Source organism: Rissa tridactyla, chromosome 2 (assembly GCF_028500815.1).
Source record: "Rissa tridactyla isolate bRisTri1 chromosome 2, bRisTri1.patW.cur.20221130, whole genome shotgun sequence".
Taxonomy (NCBI): domain Eukaryota; kingdom Metazoa; phylum Chordata; class Aves; order Charadriiformes; family Laridae; genus Rissa; species Rissa tridactyla.
This window is the reverse complement of record NC_071467.1, coordinates 5,766,945-5,786,504: the sequence shown is the minus strand read 5'-3', so window position 1 is coordinate 5,786,504 and position 19,560 is coordinate 5,766,945. Positions and strand designations below refer to the sequence as shown.

General features: G+C 44.8%; 1 protein-coding gene across 1 annotated transcript in view; it reads right to left on the bottom strand.

The window, feature by feature from the left end:
* Positions 1 to 18,407, bottom strand: part of KCNK9 (potassium two pore domain channel subfamily K member 9) — an 83,279-nt gene extending 64,872 nt beyond the window's left edge. Inside the window, exon 1 of the mRNA XM_054192529.1 lies at positions 17,822 to 18,407. Within this exon, the coding sequence (XP_054048504.1) occupies positions 17,822 to 18,407 (586 nt within the window). The remainder of the gene's footprint in view (positions 1 to 17,821) is intronic.
* Between the last annotated feature and the right edge of the window lie 1,153 nt (positions 18,408 to 19,560).

Genomic DNA, 19,560 nt, shown 5'->3' with positions numbered 1-19,560 from the left:
TAGCTGCAGTAGGTTGTGATTTTGGAGCAAATGCACACTGGCATCTTGGAGGCTTCAGAAGAGAGCACACAGGCACAAAGGATAGGGTTGAATGTAAGGCAGGCACCTCCATTGGGTTCCCCATATCAATGGCCCCCAGTCTTTTTGGAGGAACCCTCAGTGATGTTAGATGTGGTGTCTATGCCTCACCTCTCCCACCCCATGCTGAACTTGAGTCCACTGCATCACTGTCTCCCTACCCTTTCCTGAAACTCCTGGCTCCTTATTATTTTGGGGGACCAAAGCCAGGCCACTTCTGCCTGACACTGCAACATCCCTGGTATTGAAGACGTCTCACAGCTCAAGCTCTGCTGAAATTAGAGATGGGTAAGAAACAGGTGGGACTATGTATGCAGCAGCAGGGTAGGGGCTTCTGCCTACTCAGTCCTGACACAACCCTGGTACTGTTATTGTCATGGTCATGGACCAGCCACACTGCAACAGCTGTCCCCCATCTCCAGTTCCTCTTGCACTGTGATGGAAGGAGAACCGGCAGCTAAAGCTGCACCACCTCCACCTCCTGAGTGCTGCCACCTCTCCATGAGGTCCTTCTGCCCAGCATAGCCTCCAGACACCAGGAGGAGACAAGCCTGATCCTTGTGACTATGCTGACCTCCACTTATTCCAAACACAGGCTCAGTCCCTCTTACACTGACCATTGCCGCCTCTTCCCAAAACTTGGGGAACGTTGTCCACAAAGTTTCACGAAGTGATGCCTCACAGTCTCAATGAATTGGTATCCTCTGACAAAAATATTTCATCCTCAGACCTCCAGCCAGCTCTGAAAAGGAGCTATACTGATCTCAAAATGCATCTACTGCTTTCCAGCTGGATATACACCACAGGTTGATGTTGGCACATGTGCTCCACCATTTTACCCCCTGCTAAGACACATATTTGGGATTAGTAAGTGGATCCAGTCATCAATCCGTTCTCCCTGCCTCCCTACTTCTATTTTTTCAACCATCTGCTTTACTGCAACAAAGGAAGGAAGTGGAAACTTTCCACTACCCAAGTGACTGCCCTGAGCTTGCTGATCCCTTCCTAGGGTGCTCTGCACTAAATAAAGTTTTTACAGTGACATGAAGATTGGAGGATGCTTTGCAGCTGAATAGGAATCTCGTTCAAGCAAAGGTTGGTCCGTTATTAGATCAGCCCACGGGTGAAATGAAAGTGTGGTGACATTAGCAAACACCCTACTAGAAGCAAAGAAAAGACTGCAGACCCACAGATGAGTCACGAAATCTGTCTGTTCCAGTGCTCTAATTACATTGCTCATCCAAGAAAAGCCTCTTTTGGAGCCATTAGGTCAGAATCTGTTCTTCTCCAGCTGTAAATCCCTCATAACTCAGTGAAGTCAATCGATTCATATTGGTGTAAGCAAAATCAAGTGCAGTGCGCTTGCACAGCCATTGATCTTTCTGTCTCTGTCTGAACACAAGCTCACAGAATGCCATTAAAGAGGCAAGAAACCCAGGCCCCCAAGTCTCGTGCATGCTGCAGGCACTCTGAGCAGCAAGATCGACAGCAAGCACTGCAGTTGGGTGGTGAAGTAGAAGCTAGACAAGAGACAAAAGCCGTCTGTCTCTCCTTCAAGATGAAAGGCTGTGGACTTCCCAGAGGGCCTACAGACACTTTTAAAATACTTGGAGCATGTCACATTAAAAAGTTACATACGAAAGAAAATAAATTAGCTGTCTATCTATCTATCAATCTACTTTTCAGGTAATACTGTCGTTCTAATAGAAAAGTGAACACAGTGCAGCACAGCTCCTGTGGCTCTCCAGCACCCTCAATGAGCATGCACACCTTTTCTGATATGCAGAACTAAAACACTAGGAGACTGAAGACCACCAAACCCAGACATTTCTGTTTCAGGAAATCACCTGAATGAAGGATTCCAAACAATGGTCCATTTTGTCCTAACAGACGTTCCTAGCTTCTTCCTCTTCTTCAAAGTCTCTACCAACGTGCTGTGTAGGAAAACTTGCCAGCCTCTCCTTAGCAAAGAGCTCTGCACTGTGAATGGAAGCAAAAGTCACCATTCAAAACATACAGGATGTTCCCCTAATATTATGTCTATTAGGCAAGCAACCAAAGAATGGTCCTGGGTGACATGAGCATTTCCTCCTTTTAAATCTAACACAACTTCCACCGAAACAGTTGATGACACAGTCTTCTGGTTAGGAAGATCAACGACCTGCTTAGTCCTCAGTCCTGTCTTGCTTCCTGGATCAACAGGGATGATGAGTTCTCAAAGAGGAAAAGAGGGAATGCCTTCAGCAGCCAAGAGCAGCTTGGCTTGAGCAAATTCAATAGGGAAGCCTGGAAGAATAGCTTGAGTATTACTGATTGTGTTGGAAGACGTGAAGAGTAACGGAAGAAGGCCATGAGGCATAGACTGGAAAGCATAACGACATTTCTCCATCTAGGATTCCCTCCAAGCAGAAGAGCAGCTGAGGAATATAAAGCTTTTAGAATGCAGAAAGCTGAAAGTCTGTCCCCTCTTGGACATCATGAACCTAACACTTATTCTTGCAAAGTCATTTTTTAAGTCAGTGGAGATGACTCAGAAAAAAAGAGCTTTTGAGGATTGTTTCTAATGACATTGTAACACCCATTAATATATAACCATTTGGGATATTTATTTACACTTCTTCAGTTCAGTTAATGCTCTTCTGTGGATGGAAAGGGAAAATCTCTTTTGTTATTTGACATCAATCTCTGTCAGGCCTTCTATCCCAGACCCTGCATTTAATATACCATCTCCAAGTTCTGAAATGAGGTCCCCTGGGTTATACATTTTCCACAGCACTGAAATGTGTGCAGTATGATGGAGACAAAGACAGAGATATCTGTAATAGCTAATATGGAACTGTATTGATTTTGTTGGTTATATGATGTTTATTTACTTTTTTAAGCCCTGTTTGAGAACATTTTCTGTTCCTTTCGGGCCACTGACACATTTTCCATTTGCTACAAGAGCTAATATTGATGCTACACCGTGTGTGTGTGAATTTGTTGGGTGAGTAGGAGGGGATGCTTCCTTCAAAATACAGGCTCTCCAGACCAGATTCTGCACACATTTATCTCAGTTTAAAGCCAACAAATACACCAAAACAATGAAGTTCCACAGGATTTACAGAGAGCAACTGTGATCAGAATCTGTCCCGGTCTGTCAGGATCCACCATTTTTGTCTGTTGGGAAAGATGTAGGTGGTCTCTCCCACTCCCTGTTGATGGAAGGGGGCGGGAACGCAGTACCACATGGGAATAAAAAAGCAGCTTTACGGTGAACTGATATAAGAACAGGAATTAACAGGGTGGTGGGAAGGGAATGAATCAGCCAGTCCCAGTGAAGACAAAGAAATTTTTCAGACACTACCCTGGATCTCACCCACTCAGACACAGCATCTTTTCTTGGCCCCTGTGATACATCGTCTCTTTCTCTCATAAAAACCTAGTATTGCTGTATCAAGTAAACCTGCAAAAATGACCCTGCCAGGAGCAGATCAACTGATCCTACGCTCAACCATCGATGTACAGTCACTCCATGGGTGCAAAGTCAGCCCAAGGCATCCAGAATTGTTTGTGTGTAAAGGAAGCCCAAACCAACACTGAAGTGTAGAAATTATGGAACCCAATCAAAGTTTGGGCATCTGTAGTTCCAGATAGAGATTAATTCATCCAAGCCACAGAAGATGAAAAAATATATGGTCATGATCTCAAGGTTATTTCAAGAATAACATGTATCTATCTCACTGTTATGGTATAAAAACCCAGACTTGAAGCCCACAGAGGGGAAAGGAGGTTTTGAAATACAAAAATGGACGTTGTACAAAGGCTTAGAGGGCTCTTCTGGAAAAAAAGTGCATTTGGGCTTAAAATCTGTGTAGTAAATTATCTGTTCTCCCCTTGGTGCAGGCAAGTAATTCCTCTCACTTTAATGGACAATTTTATGGCTGCTAATAACATTTGTAGCTAAGATAATGACAAGGATAATCAAATCCCATGCTTGAGGGCATAAACTGATTGCTGCGGGGGTTAGCAACGAAATCACCATCGCCATATATTGCACAGGTGTATTATGGGATAGATTTCCTTCCTCCAAAGTAGAAAGGCATTGGTGTCTGCCAAGATAACAGATTGGATGATTGTCTGTGTTATGGAAATTGCTGGTTTGTATGCATGGGATTTAGGGAAAGAGGAGAAACCTCTTTGTTTCAGCATGACAGAATTTGTAGCCCAAAATGCAAAGTGAGCGGGGGTTGCAAGATGTATATTGATGCCCATTCTAGCAGAACAGCTGTGTTAAAGGCAAGTTCAGCCTTGACCGTAATGAAGTCCACTACAAGTTAACAAATGTTGCTGTACGTTTAGCACAGTACTCAGAAACATCCATAGAGCATATAATCCCAGAAGCTGAGGGCTGGGAGAGACCTCAACAAACTACTTGACCTGTTTCATGGTGCTTAGATCCTCAGTCCATCACTTAGGGGTTACTCAACTCTTCAGTTAGCTTCTGTATAGCAGCTATCGCCCAACCACTCCTAGGAACACGTGGCTTGGAGGGTCCTCAACCTAGTCCATTCAGATCTGAGGCAGGCTGAAGTATACCAAGCCCATGTGTGTTGGACAACTGTTTCATCCATTCAGATAAATATCCTACTGTTGGCACTTTGGAGGTTCCTTACAGATCATGTTACAGCTGTTTTCATAGCTGACAATGAAGCTACATCTGACGTGCTGAAAATTAAACCATGGGTAGACATGTAGAACAAACTTATCACTGTTCTCTTTACAATAACCTTTCACATATTTGAAGACTGTTATTATTCCTCCCTTTATATACTTCTTTTCCAGACTAAATAGTCTCTGTCCACTTCACACTGAACACAGGTCAAGTTTTCTCTTAGCACTTTGATTTTTCTGTTCCTTTCTCAAAACAGTATGCTCAAAACTGGACCTAATTTTCAGGGTGAAGCCTTACCAATACCAAAAAAACAGAATATCTACCTTCTGTGACTTACATCCAACACTTGCCTGTTTTGAGCATCTCACACCATAGACTCATATTTAGACTGCAATCCACTTTATCAGCATGATGTTGCACTACTTGCATCTAGTCAGTTCACATCATTTTTCTACGTGTGCATTTGATGTTTCCTTCTGCAGTGTAATACTTCACACTTGTCTTTATTGAATTTCATCGTATTGATTTCAGAGCATTTCTACAATTTATCAAAACCATTTTGTATTCTGCTCCCGCCCTCCAAAGTGCTAGCCGCTCCTCTCACAATTAGTATGTGCACTCTCTGTTCTATCAGCCAAACCATTAATGGGAAAATGTAATAGTACCAACCACAAGAGAGACCCTAGTAAGACTGTACATGTTATGTCCATCCAATTTGACAGAAAACTACTGATGAATATTTTTGCTTTTTTTATATCCTGTTGTGAACTTATGTGGTGGCAGATGTAGCAGGGGGCCACTGAGTTTGTATTTTCTGCCCCATTTACAACAACCTGCAGAGTGTAGGTGCTTTTCACACATGTAATAAGGCCAGCCACAGTGCAACCTCCAGTCCACAGGGTGTGTGCATCCAGACCTTGCACCTACCTGTGGCAATTCAATCCAGTCTATGTTTTTCTACACTGATTATGAGAACTCAATGCTATTATAATGCCACATATGTAATAAACGTCAAGATCTACTGTTCCTCCACTATCAGCTAGACCAGCTACTCTATTAAAAAAAAAAAAAGACAAAAAACCAAAACAACAACCCAGAAAAGTCTGATGTGAGTTATTCGAGAAAAAACTGTGTTTGTTCCAGCTTGTCCCTTGTTATCCTCTAGGTACTTTCACACTGATTGTTTAACAGCTTGGTCAAATATCTTTCTGAGTATCAAATTTAGGTTGACTGAGCATTAACTCCCCGTGCTCTCTCTTGTCCCTTTTTTGAAGATAGGCAGTGTATTTGTTTTTCCCTGCAACAGCCACTGGTAGAGCTGTTCAAACAGCAGCCATAAAAAACTGGTGACACTGCTGACAGTGAACAGTTGCTGCCTAGAGAAGAGGTTTGATTCTTATCCAGATATTCAGCTGGAGACAAAATTGTAGGATGCACTGATAATCCCTCAGGGAAGCAGGAACCTTCAGCAAAAAAGGACAAGATAAACTTACATAGATCTCAAGCAAGATCCAAGACAAACTTCAAACAGCCTGTGTGTGTACAGAACCATTAAAAATAAAGCCGGAGGAGGCTAGTCCATACCTTGCCGCAAGGCAGGACAGTATGCATAGGTCATTCTTGACAGATGCTTGTCTATCCTGTTCTTCAAGACGTAGCAAATGAGAGCCCACACCCTCCCCAGGCAATGCATTTCAGTGTTTCCCTAGTATCACTGCTAGAAAGATTATTTCTCTGTGGCCACTCTAACTCTTCCTTGCTCTTGTTTAACAGCTGTTCTTATTCACTGTACCGCACTCAAGTTCTTCAGGAACAGACCGTGGTTTTGATCAGACTTGAAAAGCTCCTCAGACTGGATTCTTCTCAGGCAGATCATGGAAATATTTTTTAACTGCTTATCACCCAAACTGCAGTCAGGTTTCAGCTAGTCATCCCAATCAGGACCACATATGCTCAAAAGCCAGCAACTTCGATTGTGATAACTATCGCTAGGTACTCAGAGCCACACCTGCCACTGCAGTACCACATATATCTGCTTCTTTAGTACCACCAGCCTTTACTGTAGCCCCTCTTGAGAAAAGAAACACCTCTTGAAACCTTTAAAAAATAAATCTATGTCATACCAAAAAGCCAGCAGCTGACCTACCTCCATCACAAAGATATTGACTTCAAATGTCATACAACAGCAGCAATGTAGTAAGACTGAGGCTTCATGAAAAATTATCTCTGGCGTCATTCCAACAAGTCAAACCAGAGCTGAATGCAACCCATAAAGATTAAGCTATCACAAGCATAGGAGTGGTACAAAGACTTCTAAATGAAAAAATAATTGGGGGTAGATATTTAGGAAGAAAACAAAATTGAAGCCAATCTGAATCATATCTAGTGCTCCTCAAGCATTAAAATAAAACTTTAGGATGTGTAGTACATTCACGAACTGACTTGTAACACTGCTAATTTGCTTCTGTTGGCCTACATCAGTAGGTATTAGCTTATGTTGTTTCCTCTGACTGGCAGAGTGCACTCATTAAGGCAAACACATTGCTACTAAAGCCCTAATTGTTTTGAAAAGTGCCCTTTAAATAACAGGCCTTTTACTACTAGGCAGGATGTGTTTTAAGAGGAAATCATGAGCTTAAGCCTTTGCTGCCAGAAGACTGATCATTTATTTGTTTGTCAGACAAAAATAACAGAAAAGAATGGAAAAGTTGATAGGGCATCAGTACAGACTGAACAGTTACCATCTCCTTCCTCTTCTTGGGGTGTTCGTTCCTGCATAAAACAGCAAAGGAGAGGAGAAACTCCGAAGGAGAGAGTTTGAGAAGATCACTGAATTCTTATACGAATTGAAAGGTCAACTGAAGAATTCAGGTCAAATCACTGGGATTTCCAGGTGCTTCCAATGGCACAGATCCAGTGTTGCTGTTTAAACTATCAGTTGCCTAAAATTAGCTTTATCTTGTTTCTAACACACGTAAGTAATAATGCAAAAAAGACTGCAATGGTAAATCATATTTGATGTCCGTGAGCAAACAAACAGTAGATCAGGGACTTTTATGGAGGATGCGGTGGAGTTGTCATCATTTAACCCCAGCTGGCAACCAAGCACCATGCAGCTGCTCGCTCACTTCCCCCATGGTGGGATGGGGAAAAGAATAGAATCATAAAATCAGAAGAGATAAAGTGAGAAAACTTGTGGGTTGAGATAAGGACAGTTTAATAAGTAAAGCAAAAGCCGTGGATGGAAGCAAAGCAAAACAAGGAATTAATTCACCACTTCCCCTTGGCAGGCAGGTGTTTAGCTATCTCCAAGAAAGCAGGGCTCCATCATGCATAACGGGTACTTGGGAAGAGAAACACCATAACTCTGACAGTCCCCCCCTTCCTTCTTCTTCCCCCAGCTTTATATACTGAGCATGGCATCATATGGCATGGAATATCCCTTCGGTCAGTTGTGGTCAGCTGTCCCAGCTGTGTCTCCTCCCAACCTTTTGTGCACTCCTGCCCTACTCACTGGCGGGGTGGTGTGAGGAGCCGAAAAGGCCTTGACTGCTTAGCAACACCGAAAAAACATTAGTGCACGATCAACAGTATTCCCATCCCAAACCCAAAACATAGCATTACATCAGCTGCTAGTAAGAAAGTCAACTCCATCCCAGCCGAAACCATGACAGGAGTGATGGTGGATAGATCCCTTCAAACGCTGGGAGAGACTCTCACTCCCCAAACATTGGTCCCCAGACTTCCACGTTCCAAAATGTGCTTTTTTGCTTTTTGGCAGTCTAGGGCAATCCATTTTTTTCGACAGCCTAGTATACATAGCAATCCTGAATAATGCTGAAAGGGCACCTTTCTACTGGTTTTAGTCCTCAGCAGAAAATACCATATGCTTTATCCTGTAAGGAATTCTTGTAAAACTCCTGGTCTACCTCTGGAAGCCCAAGAAGTTCCCAAAGGCCAGAAAAATGGTGGGTGAGCACTGAGCCTTCAAGTCACCTCTGCAGGTATGAGGTGTTTCTCTGATGCAAGATTTGTAATGGCGAGTTCAATCATCTATATTTCATGAACATTTTTAAAACATTTCAGACACAGTACCTTATACGACACAGCCTGCATGCAGAACCTTATGGTCAGGGCTCCACATCCTTCCTGCTGCTGGAGTTTGTTTTATTGCAGGTCCCCTAGTTTCCAAAGCAAAGTTAATCTAAGTACCAAACTGCAGATTCTTAAAAATTGTTACTGTCTATAACACTGTTTTCACTGAGTGAAGTCAGACCTGTTTCACCATACAGTCCAAACTATTAGCAGCTGACAGATGGACACAGTGATCTTAAAGGTCTTTTCCAACCTAAGTGATTCTATGATTCTAACAGTAACTGTTCATTTGTTCAATTAATGGGGGCCTAGATCTTTGAAACAAAAGTATTCAATGCCTTTTCCTACTGTGTCTGGTCCTGATATGTTCCAGATTGGTGTGAAATGCAGCAAAGCGACAACTCGAAACTCCAGGTGGTCACAGGTTTGTTGCAACAGTTAATTTCTGATACACTGCCCATAGCAATGGCCTGTGGTGGTTCAAACATAGGAGGAGGACATCCTCTCTAGAGGACATGAAAAGAAAACAGGGTGGAAAGAAATAAAATATTCCATCTGCACCCAAAACATCTCTGTAATGACTTAATGGTAGCATACATTGGAAATTGCTGACAGTGCCAATTGCCTTGGGACTAGATCTCTTTTATTTCTACCTTCCCTTCAATATGTCAAGAATATCCCTAAATTGGAAGTCTACGAACATTTCCTCGTAGCTTATCTCGCGCACTATACAATTAGAGAGAGCTGCTGCAGGTTTCATTCATCAGTCTGTGCCCTAAAGCTCTCTGTGAAATTTCTTGGAGAAGGCTCCCACAGCTAGTGAAGAGAGCAACCCTCTTCTGTAACAGGGGGGTAAGGAGACAATCAGCTTCCCATCAGATATATTTTTAACCCCACTATTTGCCTTGCTTTTCTTGCAGGAGTTGAAAGGATAATATAGTCTATTCACACCTAATCATCACGACAAGTAACAAATACGTGAGTCCTTAATAGACGTATGCCTTTCACTGACATTCCCTAATCATCTCCATAATGAAAGCAGTTAAAAAGGACACTGAACCCTTTAGCCAACTGGTGACTGCACAAGCCTCTTATGGCAATTGGCCAGATATTAAAAAAATGGTCACTTAACTCCTTAAAAACAAAAAAAACTTCTAAGAAACTTAGAGGTTCTTCCCCCAAAACAGAAAAGAAGTATGTGCGCAATACGCTTTCAAAAAAAAAAAAAAGCTTCTCAGTGGGTCAGAAGAAGTTGGATCAGAAAACATTGTTAACTGTCTGGCAGCAATGAAAAAAAGCAAAATTTAAAAAAAACCCTGCACCAAAACAAATAAATGGAATAAAAAGCATCAACATTTTTCCTTAAGATTTCTCTTTGCTCAAAGTTTAAGGTATGCAGTAGGCACGTATCCGTTTACTTTTGATTAAAAAAATAAAAATCAGTACAAACGCCAAAGTCAACATACACTCTAACTCCACAAACTCTGTTTGCTTCATTGTTAAAAAAAAAATAAATCTGAAAACTGCTGCTACAGATATTTTCCAGGAGTTGGTTTGCTGTAGAATATAGCTCCTTGCATTGCAGAATTCATGTCAAATAATGGCTTGATCCAAAACTACTGTGATTCAAAATATTCTTTCCGTTATTTACAACAGACTTTGTATCAGACCTTGATTTCTGGGGTTTTTTTGCCTAACATTCCCTAATCCATGGACCCTCTCACTTTTATCAAAGAAACTGCCATAACTACATCACCAACAATATCAATGTTAGTTGTAGATAATTAACAAGCAATCAAACAGACACGCGGTAGGGTACAGGTAACCCGGGGGAAGGACTCTATCCATACATTTGAATTTTAAGTCAGTAGATTTCACGGACTATAATCCAGAGAAGGTAACGAATTCAAATTAATTTGCATCACGGCAATCTACGTGTGTGAAATTTCAGAAGTAGTCCATAGCTTCACTCAAAAATATACACAAAAAGAGATGACTAGGGCTGCTACACACAGAAAACATCTGTTGCAAGTCCACAATAACCTCTTAGTTCAACTTAGAAGCAGCAAGGACTCTTACTGATTAGTTCTGCATCACCAGCAAGCGTCCTTGCTAGCATCTGTTACCGGGGAGCAGGATATTTCATGTGGCCTTTATCCAGATCCAGTCAAGGATTTTCAGTAAAAATCCATAGAAACCAGATACCTAAAAACCCTAAAGGGCCTTTGACGGAAGACACATGGTAATAACAGAGATGATTACCCAGAATTGTATATGCTCCTTCACCTACTAAAGCTCCAGGTTCTGCTGTTAGTGCATGTCAGAAGACCTAAGCTGCAGGAGTTTGCTAATATCACCCTGAATACATTATGGATCTCTGTCTTTGGTTCATCTTCACTGTTTAAGCTGGCTATAAACTAATGCCATGTGGTCTGAAAGAGAGAGAAGTGAGCCGTTTGGCAATTAGAAATAGTTCCCAACCTGAATCTTCAGAAAGTCATTTTATCTTCTTGTCTCTAAATTGCGGATAATTTTTACACAGAGGTGTTGTGAAGATGAATCACCTAATGTCAGTACAGCATTCTGAATATAAAGTGCTGCGTAACTCCAGCTCGAAGCCATGAGCATGGCTTTCAGCATTTATGAAGGAATATGTTCCGGCATTGAACGAACTAAGCATCTCAGCTCAGATTGCCTTCAAAGGAAGACAACAGCATTCTGGTCCTTGCTATGTGCTGGACCAGCAGCGTCTGTCCCAAAAGCCATGGTGTCCAAAAGGCAGGCTCTCCGTCAATCAGTTTTCCTTTAGATCAAGCCTCATCGTTCTGATGCTTTTCCCAGAGAAAGCAGAGAGATCTTTATTCTTTTTAGTTGAAGCCCATAGCTAACAGCTAAACTTCTTCCTTTATTCTTAGTCTAGAACACCTCCTCTCCCTCCCAGTTCTGCCCTGTAAATTTCTGCTTACCATCCTTATATCAGCAGAATCATTTTCTTCTTTAGCAAACATCTTTCCCAAAAGGCTCACCGACACCTCCAACTTGTAGCCTTGTCAGTGGACAAACACAGATATTTCTATGCTGACACTTGCAAAGGCATGTAAATGGGTTAACTGCCTAGAAAAATAATCAATAAGCAAAGACCATATAGTGGAGAAAATGGAATTTCAAACATCTTTGGTTTTCTCCCTCAAGAAAAACAAGCTAGCCCAGGAACTATTAGAGCTTGAGATGTGGAAAAGGAAGATTCAGAAAATCATAGAACATACAGCTGATAAAGACTTCAAGAGGTCAGCCAGTCCATCTTCCTCCCCAAAGGCAAAAGCAGCTATAACTTAACCATCCCTGACAGATTTTTGTCTAAACTCTTTTTAAAACGCTCCAACAGTGGAGATTACACAGTCTCCTAAGGCAGTCTCTTCCAGCACACAACCACCCTGACAGCTGGAAAGTTTCCTCGTGCCTAATCTAAATCTCACTCACTTCAGTTAAAGAAAGAAGTTATGAGTAGTTAGGAGGAAATCAAAGGGCACCAAATCCTAAAAAACTACAAGACACTAATTTCTCAAGCTTGGTTACGCTAAGGAAATCTGCTGACACCATCACCTAGCTGAGTGGCTAGAGGCTTCTCGATGCTTCCCCAAAACTGTTTTCAGACTCTTAGTGGATATTGCTTTTCCACTGCCGGTAAGCCGTACAGCAGGAAGTTGCAGTTCAGTATCAGTCTGAGATGTATTTTTGCCTTGCTTATCAGTGATTTTTAAAAAGCTTTTGCTAAGGTGCCTCTGGCAGGAATGTGAGGTATCATTGCAAAACCAGTTTTCAAGAACTCAAGAGCAGTTTCTATGAACATGTGAGCAAAGTAGCCACGAAGTACTGTTAGTGGAACACTCTTTTTGATTTTTTATTTTTTTTTTCAATTCTCCATGAGACAAAGAATATAGTGAGAAAAGATCTTGCAGAATATTTTAGTTATGGAGGGGAGCAAAATCCTGCTCACAGTTCATCTTCATGCAGCTCACGGAAGCTGACCTCCTCCTTGCCTGGGAGATACCAGCAACAGATATTACAAGTCCTGATCATCCACTATCCTCCACTGAAGTTTCAGATGGTATGAATGAATAGATTCATTACTTCAGTGCATCTGCAAGCATTCCTATCACTAGAAAATCTTGCTTTCTACTTTCACTTGCGTTTATTAATAATAGAGTTGCTTTAATCTACTCTGTGTTTGTTTGCGGTTTTTTTAATACGAGATATGACCTTCATGGTCCTGGCAAGTCATGAATGTAGAAGTTAACTGACCAAAGCATTGGTATCTTCGTTCTCTATCTTTCCCTTTTCATGTTTCGTCTTCTCCTTTCTTTTCTTTCTTTACATTGCAAATTGTCCCTCTGTCATGATTCTCTACCATGGACTGCCTCTAAATATTACCATCCATCAAAAATCAAGAGCAGACTCAAAACATCAGAGGCTGGTCTTAAAGGAGGAGCAATACTATAAAAATAATTCACACGTAAAAATACTTATGTCTTTTTCTAAACCAAATTAGAGACATTGCAACACTACCAACTTGGTATTTTTATACCTGTTTTACAGAAGGGTAAAGTGATGCAGAGAAAGTATACGAAGACTTAACCACTACCATGAAATGGATTTAAGCATGTGTTTGCTTAGTTCATTAGCCCAGGTTCAAAACCCCTGTCAGGCCACTGTCTGACAGAAGAAAGCAATCTCCTCATCTGGATGTATACAGTTCCTCAGTATTTAGCTACTGAGAAGACAAATGGCTGTCAATAGGTGGATAATCCATTCACCATGACTGGTATTGTACCACATTCTTAAAAAATATTTTGTCTCTGTTCACCAGTATTGTTCAGTCACTGCTTGTAGTAGATTTGAGACTGAAAACAAAGGCCTAAAAGCTAGAAAAAGAGACTAGCAATTCACAGCACACATTGTCTGAATTTTGCTCTCCTTACAGTCACTTCTCAGAAAAATAAATAAATAAATAAATAAAAATCCTCAATCTGTTTGTTGTTTCAGTTCATTTTAGGGTGACATAAACAGCTTTCAGTTCTTTACATTCTGCACAAGCCTCCAGAAATATTCAGTGTTTACTAGAGCTCAGTGGTGTTAAATCAAGTATGACTATCACCCTTTCAGGCCTAAATGATGGAGCGATATCCATACCAATAACACATTTTGACAGTGTTGACACCTGCTTACATAGAAGAAGTTTACCCACTCTTATAAACCTGTAGGAAAGGGCATTAAAACTTAGTAGGAATCCTAGGAATTACTTTTTATTTTCAAAAGTTGGTGTTTTCTTTCATCCTATCCAGCCTCTTGAAGAACTCTGGGGAGTATTCTACAATGTATCTTATAAAAGATAAATAGCTGGATGGACAACTTAATTAAATCGCTCCCTGCCATCATTTTGGCTATGTAACTGGAAATGGCTGTGTAACTGGAAATGGATAAGAAATAATACTAGCTAACTCTGAAGTGAGAATAATCCCGAAATAAACTCAGCAACTGGTGAGAGCCTGGAACAGCTTATTCATTCTTTTTGATCACCTAAAAACTTTCAAAGAATTCAAACATGACCAAAACTTTGTGAAAGCGGGATATTTTTCTTCTGCTAATGGGTTTTAACAGCTGACTCATCAAATGTTGTAGCACTTGCAGTTGTTAATTTTTTTGTTGGATCAGTTAAAAAAAAAAGAAAAAAAAACACTATTGCACCTGGAGAGTAGAAAAAAATGTTGTGTCACAGGTGAAAAAACTGTTTCTGTTTAGTTGATCAGCTCTCAGTTCTTTAGTACTCAGCTTGGCAAGTGAGCTACAACACCCCACCACCCTCTAATAAAAGCCAAACGCCATAGATTGGAGGAACTGTGACAGTTGACCAAATCTCAGCGCTTTGCCTCGCACGGGAGCCTTTCAGTTCTTCATGCTCCCGTCCCAACAGGTCTTTAATGAAGTCTTTTCACAGGAAGCAACAAGCCGGGGAGGTTGCCCGACGAGGAGGGAGGAGGCGAGGCCGGAGCTGGCGGTGAGGGAGCGCCGTCCGGAGCTGTTCCTTCAGCACCATGATCGGAGCTGTCCCTTCAGCACCACCGCCCGCCCCGCCCGGCAGCGCCTCGCTCCTCGGCTCCGGCAGTCCCCGCCAGGCTACCGATCATCGCGGCTGGTTCGTGGTCCACGGCCAGCGATGAACGGCTGAGATTGAATTAAAGCCACAGGAGTTTAAGTCAACACAGGAAAGAGGTGATCGCTTCAGACGTCTTGCTAGCGTGGCAATCTCAAGGAGAACAATTAAGTTAGACAAATTAGTCTGCTATCATATGCATATTCCTAGACTTTGTGGTCCGCTGATTCCTATCGCACTCCTCTGAAGAGAAGTTTTTTGGAGATAGATGTACCACTCTAGATTAGGCAGAGATGGAGTTTATTCACTCTTTTTTAAAAATCAGCTGCGATGGTTAGTTAGACGCACTTCTGCAGGAGCAGACTACAGCGCGTTCACTAATGCATACACCACTGCATGTGCCTCTTGAAGTCTGTCTGGAAGGTTTCAGAGGGAGAAGGAAATGTATGTAAGGGCGTACACACAGTCAGATTAAAAAGAAGAACCATCACAAAAGATTAATATGAACATTTAAGATTACTGTCCTGTGCAAGAAACACAGAGAAGAAATCTTCATTTGTTTTCCTGAGAACTTAAATACAGAAAATAATTCCCCCCTCCCCCCCCCCCCCCCAGCCCTGAACCAAATTCTTTTAGGATAAATAAGGTATTAAAGAAAAATCTTCCATGGTCACTTTTCCAGACTAACAGTATGTCAGATAACATCACGAAGCTACTTTAGCACTGAAGAGATGATACACAAAATAGAAGTGCATTTGGCAAGATCCAGATAGTAACTATTAATAAACTTTTGAAAGACAGATTACATATCCTCCTGGAGCAGAGTTTCCCAAATGAACTATCGTTAAAGAATGTCTGTCTTTCTGCACCATTCTTTATTATCACTCTTCCTCCCAGTGGTTCCCAGTTGCTATACACATTTTAAATTTAAACAATTCTGACATCCCAAAGCACCTCTGCCTACAGAAATGCATGCTATCCTCTGCACGCTGAGGTGCTCCAAGCTTCCTAAACAAATCCCAGCTCTTTGCAGGAGAAAATGCTAAAGCTTCCCAAGCAATTTGTACTTGTTTCCAGGTAAAATACGATCAAAACAACAAACTACTGTAAAAACAGCACTTTCTACCTGTCACTGACCAAGCTTAAGAATGCAGAAAGTATTGCAGCTACCTCTTAGGCAGGAGTATAGGGCACCGTGAGTACACAGGCATGTGCATGGAAGCCTGGTTGTAATCCAGAGGGGTATGACAGTCCAGTATTCATTTAGCACAAATAAATCAAAAGAGATAGATTGAGGAAGAGAGAATCAGTGACCAAAGGAGGAAGGAGAGTTCTGACATCATAATGAACAGCAGAAAATCTAAGTCATCAGCCAAAGTTACATTCTACTTTATATTCTATAACCTATTAATATATGCATTATGTATATAGATAGATATATATAGTAACAGAAAAGAAGAGATTATCCCTGAAAAATCTTATCTTTGTAAGGACAAATAGGCTTTATACTGTCAGATGGTCTTTCAAAGGAAATTTTTTACTGCCCCAGGTATAACACAATCAAATACAAACCTAAGTAGACACTGCTCAAAGGGCAGTGGGCAGCACGTTCTACTGAAAACCGTCAGTATCTTCAGGTGGCAACGTACAAATTTCTTGTAACAAGCCCTAACTGGTACAAAGATCAAGTCCTTCTGTATTAATAAGAGAGCTAGTCTTTTGTGTCCTGTTCGATATAATGCACTATCAAACCGCCACTGAGCTAGAGAGGTCTTTTCAAATCTCCCCAGATGTTCGGGGGGAGCATCTAGAAGTACTGGGAGAAGGACGTTATCGACTGCCTCAGTAAATCCACCTTAATGAATACAAAACCAGGAAGAACAAACCTGCTCATCAAACCAAAGCCAAGAGTTGCAGCACAGTTTTGTGTGCACTCTGCAGCCTCCAGTTATCATGGTATTTATTTTTACAGCAATGAAGCAAACTTTAGGCGAAACACTCCGCTTAAGCTGCGGGAAGCAGAGAAGCACAAAATGACAGCCTGTGGCTGTGTCCACTGACTGTCCCCCAACTGTCCTGGGAAATGGCACATCTGGGAAGCTGGGCAGCATGGATGTGACAGCGGTCGTTGTTTTGCCCGTCAGACCTTGTGCTCACAAAGAGGAGACGTAGACTGTGACCTGTTGGCACATCAGATGCTCCAGCTGCAATAAAAACTTCAGGAACGCATTGGGAATGCTCAGGAGAGGCCCAGAGATGGGACCACAGCTGTGGGAACCCCCACCACGGCTCTTGCCAACACCAAAACAAAGTTTGCAAAAGCAGGGCTACACTTGGCTACATTGAGGTCTTTCCCAGCTGATCCAGTTCCCATGCCCTCATCATTTTCATCCTCATCCAGCTGACCTTTGCCTAAGTTTTCCCCGTGTCTCTTAAGCAAAGGTGCAAGGAGCGTGGCAACAGGGCCTCCTTCTGTCTGCGAGAAACCCCAGGCGAGTGTCACCGTGCCTCTTCCCCACTCCTCCTTGCCACCCAAGCCACAGCTCTGTGGTAGCCACCTGGCCAGCACCAATCCCCCCACCAGGCCAGTCCCATTTCTCTCCAGTCACACCCAGGGGACACATCCTCCATCTCCAGAGGAAGAGGTGCAGGACACCGCCAAGTCCAACAAGTGCCCGTGAAGAGCAATAAATTACATAACACGTGAGGAAAGCCAAAAAACTCATCCCACACTTAACCCTTTGCATGCCACACACACACACCCCCCACCCTCTCCCATTCTCCCAACCAGGGGGGATTCTGCCCCAGCCTCGGTCCTGCCCCCCAAGGGCCACCCCACTCACCAATGGTCGTGATGACCGTGATGGCAAAGTAGAAGGAGCCGGCAAATTTCCACTGGACGCCGGCCCGGTGCGGCTCGGACTGCATGATCACCAACTCCAGCTGCCGGTAGTCCTCGCTGGTGATGTTGTACTTTCCTTTGAGCCGGATCTCCTCGGCTTTGAGTTTCTCCTCCTCCCGCATCTCGTTGTCGGACTCCAGGGCATCAAAGACGGCGGCCCCGACCAGCAGGTAGGTGAACGTGCAGATGATGAGGGACAGGGTCCGCACGTTCTGCCTCTTCATGGCCGCCAGCAAGGGGCGAGTGAGGGGACCATGTCCCCCCCTGGCCGCCCGGGGATCCGACAGGCCGCAGCAACCGCAGCAGGGGGGCAGCTGCCGGGGGGGCTGGCGGCGCCCGCCGCCGCCGCTGCCGCTGCTCCGGGGCAGCTTGTGCTGCGGCGGCGGCCGCTCTCCGCCCGCCTGCTCCGGCTCCTGGGAGGAGGAGAGGCACAGGAGGCTGCTGGAGCGCCGGGACCAGGTGCCCTGGAGCCGGGAAACTCTGCGCAGGACCTGCCCAAACCAAGCCGTCCCAGTGCGCAGGGCCATCCAGGGCACCCCCGCTCCTCCCCAGCACCGAGGCCAGGGGCAGGGGGTCCCCGCCGAGGGAAGGGGGTGCTGGGCGTCTCCCCGCCCAAGGGCCGGCGGCCCCGGATCGGAGTCCTGCGGCGGGCGGGTCGCCCCGCGAAGTTGTCGCGGCGGTGCGGGGAAGGGTCCCCCGCAGCCCGGGCGGGGCGCGGCGGGGAGGCGGAGGCCGCCGCCGTCCCCAAGTTTCTTCAGGCGGCGCGGCGGGGCTGGGGGGGACCGGGCGGCGGCAGCGCGCCCATCCGCGGGGGAAGTTGGGGGGGGCGAGGGGCGGCGGGCGCCCGGGGGCCCGGCCCGCCCCGGCCCCGGTTGCCTTGGGTGAGGGGGAGCGACCGGGAACGGTCTGGGCGCTTTATTCCTTCCGCCGCGGTGCGAGGAGGGCGGCGGGGAGTCGGGATGCTGCAGGTGGCCGCGGAACGGCGTCCAGTGCGGCGAGGAGGAGGGCGGCGGCGGCGGCGGTGTCGGTGTCAGACGGCGGGCAGGGAGTTGGGGGCAGCATCCCCGGGAGCGGCGGGCCGCGCCGCCGGTCCGGCGGGAGGCGGGGGAGCCGGGCTACCGGCGTGGCCCTGGCGGCGAGGAGCCGGCGGCGAGCGGGAGGAGCGGCGCGGAGCCGCCCCGGCCGGCGGGCGGGGGAGGCGGGAGGGCAGCGAGGAGGCGGCCGGCGGGAGCGGGCGGCAGCCGGCGGAGCACCTGCCCCGGGGGTAGCGGCGGCGGCGGCGGCGGGGGCGGGGGCTGGCTCCGGCCTCGGGCTGGCGGGAGGGAGCGGAAAAAAAAAGCCGGCGGCTTCCCCCGGGGGAAGGGAGCGGGCGGGGAAGGGGGCTCGGCCCCAGGCGGACACAAAGCCGGAGATGAGGAAAAAAATCGAAAAAAAAAAAAAAAGGAAAAAAAGAAGGAAAAAAAACCAAAAAAGCTACTTTCGCGGCTGCTCCCCCGGCGCTTGGGGCTGGGGCTGATTTATTTAGGATGATTTTAGAACAAAGCCGTTAAGAAAAAGAGCAACCGTCCTCCTCCTCCTCCTCCTCCTTCTCCCAAGCTCTTGACATCATCTCGGGGAAAATCGAGCCCGCGCCCCTCAGCCATCGCCTGCGCGCGCGTGTGTGTGTGTGTGTGTGTGTGT